Source organism: Rhinoderma darwinii, chromosome 5 (genome assembly GCF_050947455.1).
Source record: "Rhinoderma darwinii isolate aRhiDar2 chromosome 5, aRhiDar2.hap1, whole genome shotgun sequence".
Taxonomy (NCBI): Eukaryota; Metazoa; Chordata; class Amphibia; order Anura; family Rhinodermatidae; genus Rhinoderma; species Rhinoderma darwinii.
Window position 1 is genome coordinate 341,901,553 of NC_134691.1, and position 21,888 is coordinate 341,923,440.

Below are 21,888 nucleotides of genomic sequence, written 5' to 3' on the forward strand. Positions count from 1 at the left end.
GCTGAATTGTCGCAGTTTGCTTGTCTTTCTATATAACGCACAGAGTAAACCTAATAATGGAGACCGTACGTTTTTCTTTTCTTTATTTCAGGTTCATCTCCGATCGCTTCCACGGCATCAACACCAAGTAGTGACCCCACCACTCCCAAGTGTTTAAGCCCATTAGAGGAATCTCCATTGGTGAGCCGAGCTGGTGCCCCTAACATATCCCTGGTGGCTCCATGCCTTCAAGCCAAGGAAGGACACCGTCCTCAGCCAGAGGGGGCCAGCAGTGAAGTGCCCTCCGGGAGCACCGTTGGTATCCTGCATCTTCCTTCTAAAATCCCTGAGGAGTCACCCGCAACCCAAGAGGAAGATTTAGAGGAATCAGAGCATCGTTCTCCTGAAGAAGCTCTAAACCCGGACACTTTGGACACCAGAGTTGTGATGGGAGAAGAAACATCTTGTAGCCCTGAGGAAACGGGGAATGTAAATCGGTTGTGCGCACTGATCCCTGAGAGGGAGATGGTATTCGGCGACGCTTTACAGGAAGTGACATTGCACTTACGTCACACTAAAGTTGAAGAAAATTTCGGACTGGACCGTGAGAAAGCCGTCGTGTCCGAGCCCACCGATGATTTGCACTTTGAGTTCGCTTTGAAAGACGGCTTATTTTCTCAGGGTGAATCTGTAGTTGATGTGCCTTCATTTCTCAAACCCACCAAAGAGTCGCCCTGCAGCTCCACAGAAAGTGATGTCCGCTCCTTACAAACGAAACCCGCGAGTAACACCGACTCCGATCCGTACACCACCGCTCCATCCACGCCGGTAAAAAACATGTACAGCCAATATAAACATCACACCTACACAAAGAGTCATCTCAACGAGGAACACAATGATCCCGACAACGACAACATGTCTTCTCCTCCAACATCACCTTCAGGATCCTACGTCACCGCAGAAGGCGGTAGCTGGGCCTCCTCCGTTACTTCTAGCGGCTCTCCTTCATGTTCCCCAAATTTGATGGCTGAGGTGGACACCATTGAATCTCCCACCCCTTATCCAGACCACATGACCGTTCATGACGAAGGTCTATGTGAAGACCCTTGTTGCATGTCCCCTGACATGTTAGAAGATGAAGATCTTCCGGAACTCTATGACCGAGATATAGATCCTGAAGACTTCTCTCCTGCCATTGAGGAACTCATCGATGGATACCCTAGTGACCTTCATTCTAGTGAAGAGGAAGATGAAGATGAATGGGAAACTGACTTTGCCCCGTCTTTTACAAGCATTCCTTTATGTCCTGAATTTATTAGCACGATTTCTTCACTCACAACTCATGTGCAGGTGCCACATCAAGGCTCTCCGGCCAGCTGCTCTGCAAACATCGAGGGTGCCCCACAACCGGCGGGCCAGCACGAATCACAAACCGTAAGCCTGGCAACCTCGGAAAATGATCACATGATTCCCGCTTTTATGCTTCCATTCCGGGGAAGTTTAATTTTTGAGGCGGAGTCAATGGAGATCACGTTATTCCCGCAAGGCGAAACGGCCGAAAGTGAGGCAATCGATGGCGAGAAGAAAGAAAAAGAAGATGGTGAGAATGGTGAGGATGATGAGGATGAGAGCACCTCCGCCTCATATCTTCATTCGTTATCGGAGACCTCAATCAATGAAGGAGTAGATGAATCATTTGCTTATCAGGATGACACTTCCGAGTCCTCAGACTCGGCTTCTTACGATGGGGAAGAGGATGATAAACGCTACGGCACAGAGGAATATGCAGTAACAACGGACTCCGCTGCTCCAACTACAGAGGGCCCGGCCAAGAGCCAACATGACTCTTCCAATTCCGGCTGTGAGAGCGAGATGGAGACTTCATCTGATCTGTCGGACTCCGATGAAGACTGCGCAGTGTTTACAGCTCTTGACATGAACGGTGAAGACCTTCTTGGAATCGAAGAACAAATTGTCAAAGTCAACGAAGCCACGAATGAAGAAAGAGAACGGAGTGGTGACGAACACGACGAAGTGGTCGCAATATCCCATCTAGCACAAGGTTTTTCTGAAGATCCTTCCATCACACAAGACAGTTCAAGCGAGCTCGAAGACTCGAGTACCAGCAAAGCCCCTCATGAAGTACAAGGAGAACCTATAAGAAGCACTTTAGTTCTTACAACAGAAATGCAACCGAATTGCGAGTTATCTCCAAAACTAAAAGAAAGAGAAGACGCAATGAGGACGTGGTCAGATAGTCCCATAGAACAACAATCATCGACGTCATCATCTGAAATGGACCACATACTTAGAGCCGGAATTGGCAATGTTGGTGAATGTTTGATCGCTTGTTTTGATACTGATGAAGAGCTGGATACGTTGCCCCCTCTATGCACCACTGTACAGACCCCACCAGATGACAGGACGGAAGATGAGGAAAACGGAAGGAGAACTTCCATGGCGGTGCAGTTGGCAGAAGATGGAAATTATTTCTCAGTCAATTGTGAAAATAATGAAGACGCCAAAAAATGTCCAACACAGACTGGTGAAGACCAAAGCGACATCTTCCACGAACCACCATGTACCATGACATCTGATGAAAGGGACCTAGAACCTGCCGAAATAGATGGAACTGAGGAAGGAAATACTCATGTAGAAGATACAGCTGATGAAGAGTTGTTTGCATGCTATGACTCCGAAGAAGACCCAGAAGAAGAGAAACCCTTAGACCGTTCATCACTCCTTGCTCAAATACATAGACAACAAGAAGAAGCTGCCGGTTATATCACAAACCAATCATCCCATAACATAGAATCAGATTGTAGAGAGGAAGAACAAACACATCCAAGCCTCGGCGGAACAACTATAGAAGAAGACTCTGCAGGAACCACTATGGACAATGACATTATTGACGGAGGCCACGGTAGACTCAACCGCTCAAGTGAGAATGAATCGAACGTGAACTTGGTTGAGTCAGACTCTTCAAGATCAATCACAAGTGAAATGTCTTCTGGGTTGGGTGACAATGACCCAACGAAGGCTAACATATTTTCTGGTGAGGAAACAGCAACTAAGGAAGACATAACTAGTGCAGATCAGGCCATAACCACACCATCAGCTCTCAAAACGTCAGAGAATCCTGCAAACCAAGTAGTAAAGTCAAATGAAATATCCAAGGAGCAAGATGACCAACACACAAGTAACGTGGATCTGGATCGCCTTAAAAAATGTCCTTTTTCTTCAGAAAGGGAATTGTTGACCATATGTTCTTCAAACCCCAATGAGCCAGCGACTGCTGGACACCAAGGAGCTAGTGGGTGCCAAGTTTCCAAAACAACCAAGGTTGATGAGTCCAGTGATATGCAGGACCACCCTGTTTTTAAGGAACCACCAGACAGGGAAGATGTCCTTCAGAACAGCAAACAAGCCGAGAATAATGAATTTATTACCAGTGGAATCGGAAGTGTCTTACAACAGAGCAATAGTGAGATGGACAACAGCTTTACATATGATAGTCAGCCGGAACGAGTAGCTGGTATTTCCAGTGAACTCGAAGACGCAAATCGGCAACTCAACAAAAGAGATTTGTCCGATGACACAACTGGTGACAACCCAACCTTAAAAAATGTATCATCAACCACTGATATCCATCAAGACTCATGTATCTCATCAACCGTAGAAGACCACAAAGAGACTGCTCATAACCCATTGACCTGCCCTTCTCAACTTCACCCAAATGTTCTCGGCATTCAAAAATCTTCAGAAAAGGACGGGGCAGAAAATCCTAATTTCATTAAAAAAAACTGGATTTGTACGGGGGCCAAAGAGCATAGGAAGCCGTTAGATAACAATGTGGCACAAGAGAAGAACATTTGTGGGAGTCACTTGTCAGATGTTGACTTGGACAGGTCTTCAGTTTATAAAACTGGGCAACAAGAAGAAACTCATCACACGTTAACAAACACTTTATCCATATGTAAAACATCAAAGCGTTCTTCAGAAGAGATGTCTACGGAGCCCAGATCTTGTGACCACGCAAGACAAGAAGTCCGTCCACCGTCTGCCAGTGCCTTTTCAGGTTTAACATCCAAGCCAAGAACAGACAAAATGGAGATATCCGGAGATCTCCAAGAAATGACCAAACTGCTACAAGGTTCATTCGGTAAGCTGGAGGTATTGGATCTGAGTGTTCGGTCATGTTCTTCGGAGACCATTGCTTCCATAACCTCAACCAAAATGACCAAAATCATTGAAAGTAGTGACGTGGACATTGAGGTTGTAGCTCTACCGGAAAACAATGACATAAAAGTGAACGATGTAGAGTCGCAGGCACAAAAGGTTGGATTTGCTTGTGGTATGGAAAAACAACCAAGGGTTGAGAGAAGTCCGGAGAAGTCATTGAGGTCTGAGAAGGTAGATAGTAGATTCTCCAAAGACAAGAAAGTTGGAGATGATCAAGAGCAGGCCGGAAGTCCGATCTGCCTTAAGTCTGGAAAGTTACGTGACCAGTCATCTCATGAGGTGTTCAAAGCAGAAGACAACCCCGAACAGGACCTGAAGAGTGGGTTCAGTAAGGACCTGAGGACCTCCAACCTCCTCAGCAAAAATGTAGAACATAAGCAACAGAGCCCGACTAACAATGCCAACCAGCTTAAGTTCTCGAATGTGGACGCTGAACACGAATTATGCCTGCATGTAGCCCCCAAGACTGAAGCCGCTCTACCCCCTACTCCAGACACAATCAACCCCGGCTCTGCTGTGATTAAAGTGCCTCTCGTGAAACCTCTGTCCCCCACACTTGACGCAAGTCCTCAGGATCAAAAACTAGTCCGGCGTCTGGCTGCTTCTGAAAACCCGGCCTCCAAAAAGCTTTCATCAGGTAATTTTGCTTTCTTGCCTTTACACTAGGTCAACTCCACCATGACTCCACCACGACTCCACCATGACTCCACCCTGACTCCACCCTGACCCCAATCTGACCCCAACCTGACCCCAACCTGACCCCAACCTGACTCCACCCTGACTCCACCAGGACTCCACGATGACTAACGTGTCTCCAAGTCAACATCACCGGCAGTCGGCACACAGGGAGCTATAGTCTATGTTTATTATCGACCAGGTAATATAGAGAATCCCAAAAACATCAACATGAAGTGACTCTGGCCAACAAGACATGAGGGGTAAAGGTCCCTCGTCAAGCAGAAGACCAAGCACTCACCTGTATCTCTATGGGGAATCACATGAGAACATATAAGTGTCATACTAACAGGTCCCTGGTCCCCAATGCAAAACCTGTGACCGGGCCCCCACCTATCATGTGCCATTATTATCTCTGGTGTCTCTTTATGAACCTCCTACTACTACATTAGGCAGAATCCCGGGGGGGCGGTCCCTGTGATGTAGGTTCATTATTAATATATTTTATTATCTCCAACAGCCCCTGAAGGCAGTTCCACAACCAGCAATCTGAGCGCGGAGCCCCCCTTTACCAGTCGGTGTCCACGAGCCCAGCAGAGCCAAGAACTGGTGGTAAAAAAAAACCAACTGACCTGCCCCCCATCGGAGCAGAGCTCATCCAGTGACAGCGAGCTGACGTCCCGGGGGCGTGAGATGCACCTGCTGCGGGAGACGTCTGCAGTGACCCTGCTGGGCATCAGCAAACCCCTCCTGAGGCAACGTGGATGTGAGACGCTAAGTCACAGAGGTAAGACAGGATCATAGGCAGATGTAGCAGAGCTGAACGTGTCATTGAGCTGTATTAATTGCGTGCTGAGTTAAAGCGCCCCTCCAGTCTTATGTAAGTTAAGCTCAATCATTGTGTGATGTTCTGCAACTTTCTTACATACTTTGTGCTTCAATTCCTAGCTGTTTTCAAGATCTCTGCTTGCTGCCAGAGAATGGCGACAACAAATTTTTTCGTCTCTGGACTCAAAACCGGTCCTGGTTATGTCCAATCTTCAATCTTTTGGAAAATGTACAGATAACAGCATGTTGTATGATAATGAGTTATGTAAAATGGCAAATACAACTCTTCTATATTGAGAAAGTCAGATCTGCCAAATCTGTATAAGAGATTACTTTTAGAAGGACTTATCACCAGGAATTACTTTTGTGGCATAATAATCAGTCATGTCATAACAGCCAATCACTGAAAGTCCAGGAGCTACGACCCCCACCAATCCAGAGAAACAAGTCCTGGTCCCATCTTTAGTGCATGTGTGATCTCCTCTCCATTGAAATGAATGGCGGCTGAGAGGAGCGCAGTCAAACCGCTTCAGATTCAGCATCTCTTGGGGGAAACAACCGGCATTGGCTTTATCTATCCCACTCAGCCAATCATGGCTCTTCTCCACTGAGATCATCTGTAGCCGCCACTGGAGGGAGCTCAGGAGCACTGCATATTGTTTTATTATTGAGGCAGCAGAATGTTATCATGTAACTCTATGGGAGCTGTATATATTTGTATGTAGTGAGCTCCCCCTAGTGGAGACTGTAGGCAGCAGAATCTTATCATGTAACTCTATGGGAGCTGTATATATCAGTATGTGGTGAGCTCCCCCTAGTGGTGGCTGCAGTCAGCAGAATGTTATCATGTAACTCTATGGGAGCTGTATATATCTGTATGTAGTGAGTTCCCTTAGTGGTGGCTGCAGGCAGCAGAATGTTATCATGTAACTCTATGGGAGCTGTATATATCTGTATGTAGTGAGCTCCCCCTAGTGGTGACTGCAGGCAGCAGAATGTTCTTATGTAACTCTATGGGAGCTGTATATATCTGTATGTGGTGAGCTCCCCCTAGTGGTGGCTGCAGGCAGCAGAGTGTTATCATGTAACTCTATGGGAGCTGTATATATTTGTATGCAGTGAGCTCCCCCTAGTGGTGACTGCAGGCAGCAGAATGTTATCATGTAACTCTATGGGAGCTGTATATATCTGTATGTAGTGAGCTCCCCCTAGTGGTGGCTGCAGGCAGCAGAATGTTATCATGTAACTCTATGGGAGCTGTATATATCTGTATGTAGTTAGCTCCCCCTAGTGGTGTCTGCAGGCAGCAGAATGTTATCATGTAACTCTATGGGAGCTGTATATATCTGTATGTGGTGAGCTCCCCCTAGTGGTGACTGCAGGCAGCAGAGTGTTATCATGTAACTCTATGGGAGCTGTATATATCAGTATGTGGTGAGCTCCCCCTAGTGGTGGCTGCAGGCAGCAGAATGTTAGCATGTAACTCTATGGGAGCTGTATATATCTGTATGTAGTGAGTTCCCTTAGTGGTAGCTGCAAGCAGTAGAATTGTATCATGTAACTCTATGGGAACTGTATATATCTGTATGTAGTTAGCTCCCCCTAGTGGTGACTGCAGGCAGCAGAGTGTTATCATGTAACTCTATGGGAGCTGTATATATCTATATATATAGTGAGCTTGCCATAATGCTGGCTGCAGGCAGCAGAATGTTATCATGTAACTCTATGGGAGCTGTATATATCTGTATGTAGTGAGCTCCCCCTAGTGGTGACTGCAGGCAGCAGAATGATATCATGTAACTCTATGGGAGCTGTATATATCTATATATAGTGAGCTCGCCATAATGGTGGCTGCAGGCAGCAGAATGTTATCATGTAACTCTATGGGAGCTGTATATATCTGTATGTAGTGAGCTCCCTCTAGTGGTGACTGCAGGCAGAAGAATGTTATCATGTAACTCTATGGGAGCTGTATATATATAATTCCACCGATCTCATGAATTTTACAGCTTTTTCCACATATATAATTGTGTTGTGATCTAGATTTTATTCACGTGACTGAAAGTCGCCATATACCCCCAGACCACATCCGACAATCTTTAAGACATCAGTTGTCAGAACTTGACCTGTACCTGCAGCCTCTTCCTCCGCAGCCGCTGAATATTTGTGTTTGCTGCAGGTTCCTGTAACGACACAGAAAGTAACGATGAATCGCTGCCGGAACTGGAGGAAGCCGATCTGACCGATCCCCGGACGTCATCCAGCCAGGTACCGTCCGCATCCCCCTCTCCCTCCGACCCGCCGTTTATATTCATAGAAATCATGGAGGTTAATGGCTAAATGACCATTGTGGTCTACAACCTGCTGCGAAGCTACAACTTCCGGCATGCCCTGACACTTAAATGCTGGGAGTTGTAGTCTTGCAGGCTGGAGAGCCCCAGTTTGGAGACGTCTGGTGTATGTCGATTCTTGGTTTTAAGGAGATAAATTGCATCTTATACTCACAATTCTGATGGTTTCTTGGTAATTCTAAGGTGTCAAATCTTTACATTCCCCTGCTAGTTCATTGTCTTCATTGGGTGTGCACTGCTGTATTGCATTATGGGAGATGTAGCGTTTACACCAGCCGCTGTTCAGTAGACAGTTCCACCAATGCAGTGCAGAACGCCGTGTACTATAGGATCTGGTATCGTTTTAGACCTCATAGCGCTGACATATCATATGGAAACACTGAGACTTTTAAATGCAGCTTTGAAAGTGATTGGAGAAGAGGATATGATGTGACTAATGGAAGTCTGCACCAAATTACCCAACACTATGTAGATTTAACCTGCAAAATGTGGAGCTTTAGGCCTCGTGCGCACCACAAAGGTTGAATGGAGACGTTATACGGCGGTGTCCATGAGACGTTACTCCCCCATAGTTGTCAGTTCTTGGGTATCAGTAATTGACCCCCGGTCTGTAGTCTGGTGCAATGCATCTTGGAAGATGTAGAGACTGGTTTAAGCGTTACATAGTAGAGCATGCAATGTAAAGACACTGAAGGGTAAGATGAAGCCAGACAACATGAGAGCTAACAGGAAGACAGCACGACCGTCCTCATCCCTCCTACAGTTACTGAGTGCAGGATGATGAATAATATACAATCACCGTCAGTTATATAATAACCCGTGACTGTCCGGCACAGCCGAGGGGGAGCAAGAGCTGGAGGGTAATCAGAGCTGCAGTCCAGGCGTCTTATACGTGACCTGATTGTGTAAAGAACAGACAAATTATAGTGGAAGATGGAGAGCGACTCTGACAGACCGATGACCCGCGAATCCAGGACTAGACGTGTTCAGTCAGACGTGACCCTTGTGTGTGGCGGAGCCTCCTCATCCCCAGTCACTATATACAGGAAGATGTATAACTTATACCAGCTGTACATATATAATTATATACAGAAGATACCCAGGTTATACCAGCATTCTCCATATCACTATATACAGGAAGATGTATAACTAATACCAGCTGTACATATATAATTATATACAGAAGATACCCAGGTTATACCAGCATGCTCCATATCACTATATACAAGAAGATGTATAACTTATACCAGCTGTACATATATAATTATATACAGAAGATATCCAGGTTATACCAGCATGCTCCATATCACTATATACAAGAAGATGTATAACTTATACCAGCTGTACATATATAATTATATACAGAAGATACCCAGGTTATACCAGCATTCTCCATATCACTATATACAGGAAGATGTATAACTTATACCAGCTGTACATATATAATTATATACAGAAGATACCCAGGTTATACCAGCATTCTCCATATCACTATATACAGGAAGATGTATAACTTATACCAGCTGTACATATATAATTATATACAGAAGATACCCAGGTTATACCAGCATGCTCCACATCACTATATACAAGAAGATGTATAACTTATACCAGCTGTACATATATAATTATATACAGAAGATACCCAGGTTATACCAGCATGCTCCATATCACTATATACAGGAAGATGTATAACTTATACCAGCTGTACATATATAATTATATACAGAAGATACCCAGGTTATACCAGCATTCTCCATATCACTATATACAGGAAGATGTATAACTTATACCAGCTGTACATATATAATTATATACATAAGATACCCAGGTTATACCAGCATGCTCCATATCACTATATACAAGAAGATGTATAACTTATACCAGCTGTACATACATAATCATATACAGAATATACCCAGGTTATACCAGCATGCTCCATATCACTATATACAGGAATATGTATAACTTATACCAGCTGTACATATATAATTATATACAGAAGATACCCAGGTTATACCAGCATTCTCCATATCACTATATACAGGAAGATGTATAACTTATACCAGCTGTACATATATAATTATATACAGAAGATACCCAGGTTATACCAGCATGCTCCACATCACTATATACAAGAAGATGTATAACTTATACCAGCTGTACATATATAATTATATACAGAAGATACCCAGGTTATACCAGCATGCTCCATATCACTATATACAAGAAGATGTATAACTTATACCAGCTGTACATATATAATTATATACAGAAGATACCCAGGTTATACCAGCATGCTCCATATCACTATATACAAGAAGATGTGTAACTTATACCAGCTGTACATATATAATTATATACAGAATATACCCAGGTTACACCAGCATGCTCCATATCACTATATACAGGAAGATGTATAACTTATACCAGCTGTACATATATAATTATATACAGAAGATACCCAGGTTATACCAGCATACTCCATATCACTATATACAGGAAGATGTATAACTTATACCAGCTGTACACACAAAATTATATACAGAATATACCCAGGTTATACCAGCATGCTCCATATCATTATATACAGGAAGATGTATGACTTATACCAGCTGTACATATATAATTATATATAGGAGATACCCAGATTATACCAGAACGCTCCATATCACTATATACAAGAAGATGTATAACTTATACCAGCTGTACATATATAATTATATACAGAAGATACCCGGGTTATACCAGCATGCTCCATATCACTATATACAGGAAGATGTATAACTTATACCAGCTGTACATATATAATTATATACAGAAGATACCCAGGTTATACCAGCATGCTCCATATCCCTATATACAAGAAGATGTATAACTTATACCAGCTGTACATATATAATTATATACAGGAGATACCAAGGTTATACCAGCATGCTCCATATCACTATATACAGGAAGATGTATAACTTATACCAGCTGTATATATATAATTATATACAGAAGATATCCAGGTTATACCAGCATGCTCCATATCACTATGTAGAACAAGATGTATAACTTATACCAGCTGTACATATATAATTATATACAGAAGATACCCAGGTTATACCAGCATGCTCCATATCACTATATACAGGAAGATGTATAACTTATACCAGCTGTACATATATAATTATATACAGGAGATACCCAGGTTATACCAGCATGCTCCATATCACTATATACAAGAAGATGTATAACTTATACCAGCTGTACATATATAATTATATACAGAAGATACCCGGGTTATACCAGCATGATCCATATCACTATATACAAGAAGATGTATAACTTATACCAGCTGTACATATATAATTATATACAGAAGATACCCAGGTTATACCAGCATGCTCCATATCACTATATACAAGAAGATGTATAACTTATACCAGCTGTACACATATAATTATATACAGAAGATACCCAGGTTATACCAGCATACTCCCTATCACTATATACAGGAAGATGTATAACTTATACCAGCTGTACACATATAATTATATACAGAACATACCCAGGTTATACCAGCATACTCCCTATCACTATATACAGGAAGATGTATAACTTATACCAGCTGTACATATATAATTATATACAGAAGATACCCAGGTTATACCAGCATGCTCCATATCACTATATACAGGAAGATGTATAACTTATACCAGCCGTACATATATAATTATACACAGAAGATACCCGGGTTATACCAGCATGCTCCATATCACTATATACAAGAAGATGTATAACTTATACCAGCTGTACATATATAATTATATACAGAAGATACCCAGGTTATACCAGCATGCTCCATATCACTATATACAGGAAGATGTATAACTTATACCAGCTGTACATATATAATTATATACAGAAGATACCCAGGTTATACCAGCATACTCCCTATCACTATATACAGGAAGATGTATAACTTATACCAGCTGTACACATATAATTATATACAGAAGATACCCAGGTTATACCAGCATACTCCCTATCACTATATACAGGAAGATGTATAACTTATACCAGCTGTACATATATAATTATATACAGAAGATACCCAGGTTATACCAGCATGCTCCATATCACTATATACAAGAAGATGTATAACTTATACCAGCCGTACATATATAATTATATACAGAAGATACCCAGGTTATACCAGCATGCTCCATATCACTATATACAGGAAGATGTATAACTTATACAAGCCGTACATATATAATTATACACAGAAGATACCCGGGTTATACCAGCATGCTCCATATCACTATATACAAGAAGATGTATAACTTATACCAGCTGTACATATATAATTATATACAGAAGATACCCAGGTTATACCAGCATGCTCCATATCACTATATACAGGAAGATGTATAACTTATACCAGCTGTACATATATAATTATATACAGAAGATACCCAGGTTATACCAGCATGCTCCATATCACTATATACAAGAAGATGTATAACTTATACCAGCTGTACATATATAATTATATACAGAAGATACCCAGGTTATACCAGCATGCTCCATATCACTATATACAAGAAGATGTGTAACTTATACCAGCTGTACATATATAATTATATACATAAGATACCCAGGTTATACCAGCATACTCCATATCACTATATACAAGAAGATGTATAACTTATACCAGTTGTACATATATAATTCTATAAAGAAGATACCCAGGTTATACCAGCATGCTCCATATCACTATATACAAGAAGATGTATAACTTATACCAGCTGTACATAAATAATTATATACAGAAGGTGCCCAGGTTATACCAGCATGCTGCATATCACTATATACAAGAAGATGTATAACTTATACCCGCTGTACATATATAATTATATACAGAAGATATCCAGGTTATACCAGCATGCTCCATATCACTATATACAAGAAGATGTATAACTTATACCAGCTGTACATATATAATTATATACAGAAGATACCCAGGTTATACCAGCATGCTCCATATCACTATATACAAGAAGATGTATAACTTATACCAGCTGTACATATATAATTATATACAGAAGATACCCAGGTTATACCAGCATGCTCCATATCACTATATACAAGAAGATATATAACTTATACCAGCAGTACATATATAATTATATACAGAAGATACCCAGGTTATACCAGCATGCTCCATATCACTATATACAAGAAGATGTATAACTTATACCAGCTGTACATATATAATTATATACAGAAGATACCCGGGTTATACCAGCATGCTCCATATCACTATATACAAGAAGATGTATAACTTATACCAGCCGTACATATATAATTATATACAGAAGATACCCAGGTTATACCAGCATTCTCCATATCACTATATACAAGAAGATGTATAACTTATACCAGCTGTACATATATAATTATATACAGGAGATACCCAGGTTATACCAGCATGCTCCATATCACTATATACAAGAAGATGTGTAACTTATAGCAGCTGTACATATATAATTATATACATAAGATACCCAGGTTATACCAGCATACTCCATATCACTATATACAAGAAGATGTATAACTTATACCAGCTGTACATATATAATTATATACAGAAGATACCCAGGTTATACCAGCATGCTCCATATCACTATATACATGAAGATGTATAACTTATACCAGCAGTACATATATAATTATATACAGAAGATACCCAGGTTATACCAGCATGCTCCATATCACTATATACATGAAGATGTATAACTTATACCAGCAGTACATATATAATTATATACAGAAGATACCCAGGTTATACCAGCATGCTCCATATCACTATATACAAGAAGATGTATAACTTATACCAGCAGTACATATATAATTATATACAGAAGATACCCAGGTTATACCAGCATGCTCCATATCACTATATACAAGAAGATGTATAACTTATACCAGCTGTACATATATAATTATATACAGAAGATACCCGGGTTATACCAGCATGCTCCATATCACTATATACAAGAAGATGTATAACTTATACCAGCTGTACATATATAATTATATACAGAAGATACCCAGGTTATACCAGCATGCTCCATATCACTATATACAAGAAGATGTATAACTTATACCAGCTGTACATATACAATTATACACAGAAGATACCCAGGTTATACCAGCATGCTCCATATCACTATATACAAGAAGATGTATAACTTATACCAGCTGTACATATATAATTATATACAGAAGATACCCAGGTTACACCAGCATGCTCCATATCACTATATACAGGAAGATGTATAACTTATACCAGCTGTACATATATAATTATATACAGAAGATACCCAGGTTATACCAGCATGCTCCATATCACTATATACAAGAAGATGTATAACTTATACCAGCTGTACATATATAATTATATACAGAAGATACCCAGGTTATACCAGCACGCTCCATATCACTATATACAAGAAGATGTATAACGTATACCAGCTGTACATATATAATTATATACAGAAGATACCCAGGTTATACCAGCATGCTCCATATCACTATATACAAGAAGATGTATAACTTATACCAGCTGTACATATATAATTATATACAGAAGATACCCAGGTTATACCAGCATGCTCCATATCACTATATACAAGAAGATGTATAACTTATACCAGCTGTACATATATAATTATATACAGAAGATACCCAGGTTATACCAGCATGCTCCATATCACTATATACAGGAAGATGTATAACTTATACCAGCTTTACATATATAATTATATACAGAAGATACCCAGGTAATACCAGCATGCTCCATATCACTATATACTGGAAGATGTATAACTTATACCAGCTGTACATATATAATCATATACAGAAGATACCCAGGTTATACCAGCATGCTCCATATCACTATATACAAGAAGATGTATAACTTATACCAGCTGTACATATATAATTATATACAGAAGATGCCCAGGTTATACCAGCATGCTCCATATCACTATGCTCCATATCACTATATACAAGAAGATGTATAACTTATACCAGCTGTACATATATAATAATATACAGAAGATACCCAGGTTATACCAGCATGCTCCATATCACTATATACAAGAAGATGTATAACTTATACCAGCTGTACATATATAATTATATACAGAAGATACCCAGGTTATACCAGCATGCTCCATATCACTATATACAGGAAGATGTATAACTTATACCAGCTGTACATATATAATTATATACAGAAGATACCCAGGTTATACCAGCATGCTCCATATCACTATATACAGGAAGATGTATAACTTATACCAGCTTTACATATATAATTATATACAGAAGATGCCCAGGTTATACCAGCATGCTCCATATCACTATATACAAGAAGATGTATAACTTATACCAGCTGTACATATATAATTATATACAGAAGATACCCAGGTTACACCAGCATGCTCCATATCACTATATACAGGAAGATGTATAACTTATACCAGCTGTACATATATAATTATATACAGAAGATACCCAGGTTATACCAGCATGCTCCATATCACTATATACAGGAAGATGTATAACTTATACCAGCTGTACATATATAATTATATACAGGAGATACCCAGGTTATACCAGCATGCTCCATATCACTATATACAAGAAGATGTATAACTTATACCAGCTGTACATATATAATTATATACAGAAGATACCCAGGTTACACCAGCATGCTCCATATCACTATATACAAGAAGATGTATAACTTATACCAGCTGTACATATATAATTATATACAGAAGATACCCAGGTTATACCAGCATGCTCCATATCACTATATACAAGAAGATGTATAACTTATACCAGCTGTACATATATAATTATATACAGAAGATACCCAGGTTATACCAGCATGCTCCATATCACTATATACAGGAAGATGTATAACTTATACCAGCTGTACATATATAATTATATACAGAAGATACCCAGGTTATACCAGCATGCTCCATATCACTATATACAAGAAGATGTATAACTTATACCAGCTGTACATATATAATTATATACAGAAGATACCCAGGTTATACCAGCATGCTCCATATCACTGTATACAAGAAGATGTATAAGTTATACCAGCTGTACATATATAATTATATACAGAAGATACCCAGGTTACACCAGCATGCTCCATATCACTATATACAGGAAGATGTATAACTTATACCAGCTGTACATATATAATTATATACAGAAGATACCCAGGTTATACCAGCATGCTCCATATCACTATATACAAGAAGATGTATAACTTATACCAGCTGTACATATATAATTATATACAGAAGATACCCAGGTTATACCAGCATGCTCCATATCACTATATACAAGAAGATGTATAACTTATACCAGCTGTACAGATATAATTATATACAGAAGATACCCAGGTTACACCAGCATGCTCCATATCACTATATACAGGAAGATGTATAACTTATACCAGCTGTACCTATATAATTATATACAGAAGATACCCAGGTTATACTAGCATGCTCCATATCACTATATACAGGAAGATGTGTAACTTATACCAGCTGTACATATATAATTATATACAGAAGATACCCAGGTTATACCAGCATGCTCCATATCACTATATACAGGAAGATGTATAACTTATACCAGCTGTACATATATAATTATATACAGGAGATACCCAGGTTATACCAGCATGCTCCATATCACTATATACAGGAAGATGTATAACTTATACCAGCTGTACATATATAATTATATACAGGAGATACCCAGGTTATACCAGCATGCTCCATATCACTATATACAGGAAGATGTATAACTTATACCAGCTGTACATATATAATTATATACAGAAGATACCCAGGTTATACCAGCATGCTCCATATCACTATATACAAGAAGATGTATAACTTATACCAGCTGTACATATATAATTATATACAGATGATACCCAGGTTATACCGGCATGCTCCATATCACTATATACAAGAAGATGTATAACTTTTACCAGCAGTACATATATAATTATATACAGAAGATACCCAGGTTATACCAGCATGCTCCATATCACTATATACAAGAAGATGTATAACTTATACCGGCTGTACAAATATAATTATATACAGGAGATACCCAGGTTATACCAGCATGCCCCATATCACTATATACAAGAAGATATATAACTTATACCAGCTGTACATATATAATTATATACAGAAGATACCCAGGTTATACCAGCATGCTCCATATCACTATATACAAGAAGATGTATAACTTATACCAGCTGTACATATATAATTATATACAGGAGATACCCAGGTTATACCAGCATGCTCCATATCACTATATACAAGAAGATGTATAACTTATACCAGCTATACATATATAATTATATACAGAAGATACGCAGGTTATACCAGCATGCTCCATATCACTATATACAAGAAGATGTATAACTTATACCAGCTCTACATATATAATGATATACAGGAGATACCCAGGTTATACCAGCATGCTCCATATCACTATATACAAGAAGATGTATAACTTATACCAGCTGTTCATATATAATTATATACAGAAGATACCCAGGTTATACCAGCATGCTGCATATCACTATATACAGGAAGATGTATAACTTATACCAGCTGTACATATATAATTATATGCAGAAGATAACCAGGTTATACCAACATGCTCCATATCACTATATACAAGAAGATGTATAACTTATACCAGCTGTACATATATAATTATAAACAGAAGATACCCAGGTTATACCAGCATGCTCCATATCACTATATACAAGAAGATGTATAACTTATACCAGCTGTACATATATAATTATATACAGAAGATACCCAGGTTATACCAGCATGCTCCATATCACTATATACAAGAAGATGTATAACTTATACCAGCTGTACATATATAATTATATACAGAAGATACCCAGGTTATACCAGCATGCTCCATATCACTATATACAAGAAGATGTATAACTTATACCAGCTGTACATATATAATTATATACAGAAGATACCCAGGTTATACCAGCATGCTCCATATCACTATATACAAGAAGATGTATAACTTATACCAGCTGTACATATATAATTATATACAGAATATACCCGGGTTATACCAGCATGCTCCATATCACTATATACAAGAAGATGTATAACTTATACCAGCTGTACATATATAATTATATACAGAAGATGCCCAGGTTATACCAGCATGCTCCATATCACTATATACAAGAAGATGTATAACTTATACCAGCTGTACATATATAATTATATACAGAAGATACCCAGGTTATACCAGCATGCTCCATATCACTATATACAAGAAGATGTATAACTTATACCAGCTGTACATATATAATTATATACAGAAGATACCCAGGTTACACCAGCATGCTCCATATCACTATATACAGGAAGATGTATAACTTATACCTGCTGTACATATATAATTATATACAGAAGATACCCAGGTTATACCAGCATGCTCCATATCACTATATACAAGAAGATGTATAACTTATACCAGCTGTACATATATAATTATATACAGAAGAAACCCAGGTTATACCAGCACGCTCCATATCACTATATACAGAAGATGTAAAACTTATACCAGCCGTACATATATAATTATATACAGAAGGTACCCAGGTTATACCAGCATGCTTCATATCAGTATATACAAGAAGATGTATAACTTATACCAGCTGTGCATATATAATTATATACAGATGATACCCAGGTTATACCAGCATGCTCCATATAACTATATACAAGAAGATGTATAACTTATACCAGCTGTACATATATAATTATATACAGATGATACCCAGGTTATACCAGCATGCTCCATATAACTATATACAAGAAGATGTATAACTTATACCAGCTGTGCATATATAATTATATACAGATGATACCCAGGTTATACCAGCATGCTCCATATAACTATATACAAGAAGATGTATAACTTATACCAGCTGTACATATATAATTATATACAGAAGATACCCAGGTTATAACAGCATGCTCCATATCACTATATACAAGAAGATGTATAACTTATACCAGCTGTACATATATAATTATATACAGAATATACACAGGTTACACCAGCATGCTCCATATCACTATATACAGGAAGATGTATAACTTATACCAGCTGTACATATATAATTATATACAGATGATACCCAGGTTATACCAGCATGCTCCATATAACTATATACAAGAAGATGTATAACTTATACCAGCTGTACATATATAGTTATATACAGGAGATACCCAGGTTATACCAGCATGCTCCATATCACTATATACAAGAAGATGTATAACTTATACCAGCTGTACATATATAATTATATACAGAAGATACCCAGGTTATACCAGCATGCTCCATATCACTATATACAGGAAGATGTATAACTTATACCAGCTGTACATATATAATTATATACAGAAGATACCCCGGTTATACCAGCATGCTCCATATCACTATATACAAGAAGATGTATAACTTATACCAGCTGTACATATATAATTATATACAGAAGATACCCAGGTTATACCAGCATGCTCCATATCACTATATACACGAAGATGTATAACTTATACCAGCTGTACATATATAATTATATACAGAAGATACCCAGGTTATACCAGCATGCCCCATATTACTATATACAAGAAGATGTATAACTTATACCAGCTGTACATATATAAATTATATATAGAAGATACCCAGGTTATACCAGCATGCTCCATATCACCATATACAAGAAGATGTATAACTTATACCAGCTGTACATATATAATTATATACAGAATATACCCAGGTTATACCAGCATGCTCCATATCACTATATACAGGAAGATGTATAACTTATACCAGCTGTACATATATAATTATATACAGAAGATACCCAGGTTATACCAGCATGCTCCATATCACTATATACAAGAAGATGTATAACTTATACCAGCTGTACACACAAAATTATATACAGAATATACCCAGGTTATACCAGCATGCTCCATATCGCTATATACAAGAAGATGTATAACTTATACCAGATCTACATATATAATTATATACAGAAGATACCCAGGTTATACCAGCATGCTCCATATCACTATATACAAGAAGATGTATAACTTATACCAGCTGTACATATATAATTATATACAGAATATACCCAGGTTATACCAGCATGCTCCATATCGCTATATACAAGAAGATGTATAACTTATACCAGCTGTACATATATAATTATATACAGAAGATACCCAGGTTATACCAGCATGCTCCATATCACTATATACAAGAAGATGTATAACTTATACCAGCTGTACATATATAATTATATACAGAATATACCCAGGTTATACCAGCATGCTCCATATCACTATATACAGGAAGATGTATAACTTATACCAGCTGTACATATATAATTATATACAGAAGATACCCAGGTTATACCAGCATGCTCCATATCACTATATACAAGAAGATGTATAACTTATACCAGCTGTACATATATAATTATATACAGAAGATGCCCAGGTTATACCAGCATGCTCCATATCACTATATACAAGAAGATGTATAACTTATACCAGCCGTACATATATAATTATATACAGAAGATACCCAGGTTATACCAGCATGCTCCATATCACTATATACAGGAAGATGTATAACTTATACCAGCTGTACATATATAATTATATACAGAAGATACCCAGGTTATACCAGCATTCTCCATATCACTATATACAGGAAGATGTATAACTTATACCAGCTGTATATATATAATTATATACAGGAGATACCCGGATTATACCAGCATGCTCCATATCACTATATACAAGAAGATGTATAACTTATACCAGCTGTACATATATAATTATATACAGAAGATACCCAGGTTATACCAGCATGCTCCATATCACTATATACAGGAAGATGTATAACTTATACCAGCTGTACATATATAATTATATACAGAAGATACCCAGGTTATACCAGCATGCTCCATATCACTATATACAAGAAGATGTATAACTTATACCAGCTGTACATATATAATTATATACAGAAGATACCCAGGTTATACCAGCATGCTCCATATCACTATATACAAGATGTATAACTTATACCAGCTGTACATATATAATTATATACAGGAGATACCCAGGTTATACCAGCATGCTCCATATCACTATATACAAGAAGATGTATAACTTATACCAGCTGTATATATATATTATGATCAGTGATGACATATCTTGTATATAATGTATAGACGGTTGAGTTTTCCGGCACATTTCTCTGTTGTTCCTGTAAGATGAGCGCTGCGGCGGATGATGATTTTGAGCAGATATCGGAGACGTCTTTAATGCTGTAGAACAATTAGCTGACACTCAGTGTTTCTTGCCCCAGGGGACGGGCAGATCAGCGGGTAAATTGCTCTGATTGCCGCCTGCCTCCAACCTCTTCCGTTTGTCTTTCTGCAGAACCAGCTGGCACATTGCGTGGGCTCCGGAGAGGAATCTATCAGCAAAGCCAAGCAGAGCCGCAGCGAGAAGAAGGCCAGGAAGGTGACTGAATAATTCATGAGGAGGCGATCAATGTAAATGGCTTCACACAGACACAGCCCCTATAATGGCGGCTGCCTGCGAGGATGATACACGTGCTGCGA

The 21,888-nt window shown here is 38.7% G+C and overlaps 1 protein-coding gene across 2 annotated transcripts in view; it reads left to right on the forward strand.

The window, feature by feature from the left end:
• Positions 1 to 21,888, forward strand: part of LOC142652250 (uncharacterized) — a 30,852-nt gene that overhangs the window by 4,643 nt on the left and 4,321 nt on the right. The window contains exons 2-5 of one of the 2 annotated variants that reach the window (XM_075827887.1): positions 92 to 4,858; positions 5,417 to 5,683; positions 7,904 to 7,992; positions 21,704 to 21,819. In XM_075827887.1, coding sequence (XP_075684002.1) covers positions 92 to 4,858; positions 5,417 to 5,683; positions 7,904 to 7,992; positions 21,704 to 21,799 — 5,219 coding nt within the window. In that variant the 3' untranslated portion in view covers positions 21,800 to 21,819. The remainder of the gene's footprint in view (positions 1 to 91; positions 4,859 to 5,416; positions 5,684 to 7,903; positions 7,993 to 21,703; positions 21,820 to 21,888) is intronic. The other variant, XM_075827886.1, reaches the window with a different exon arrangement.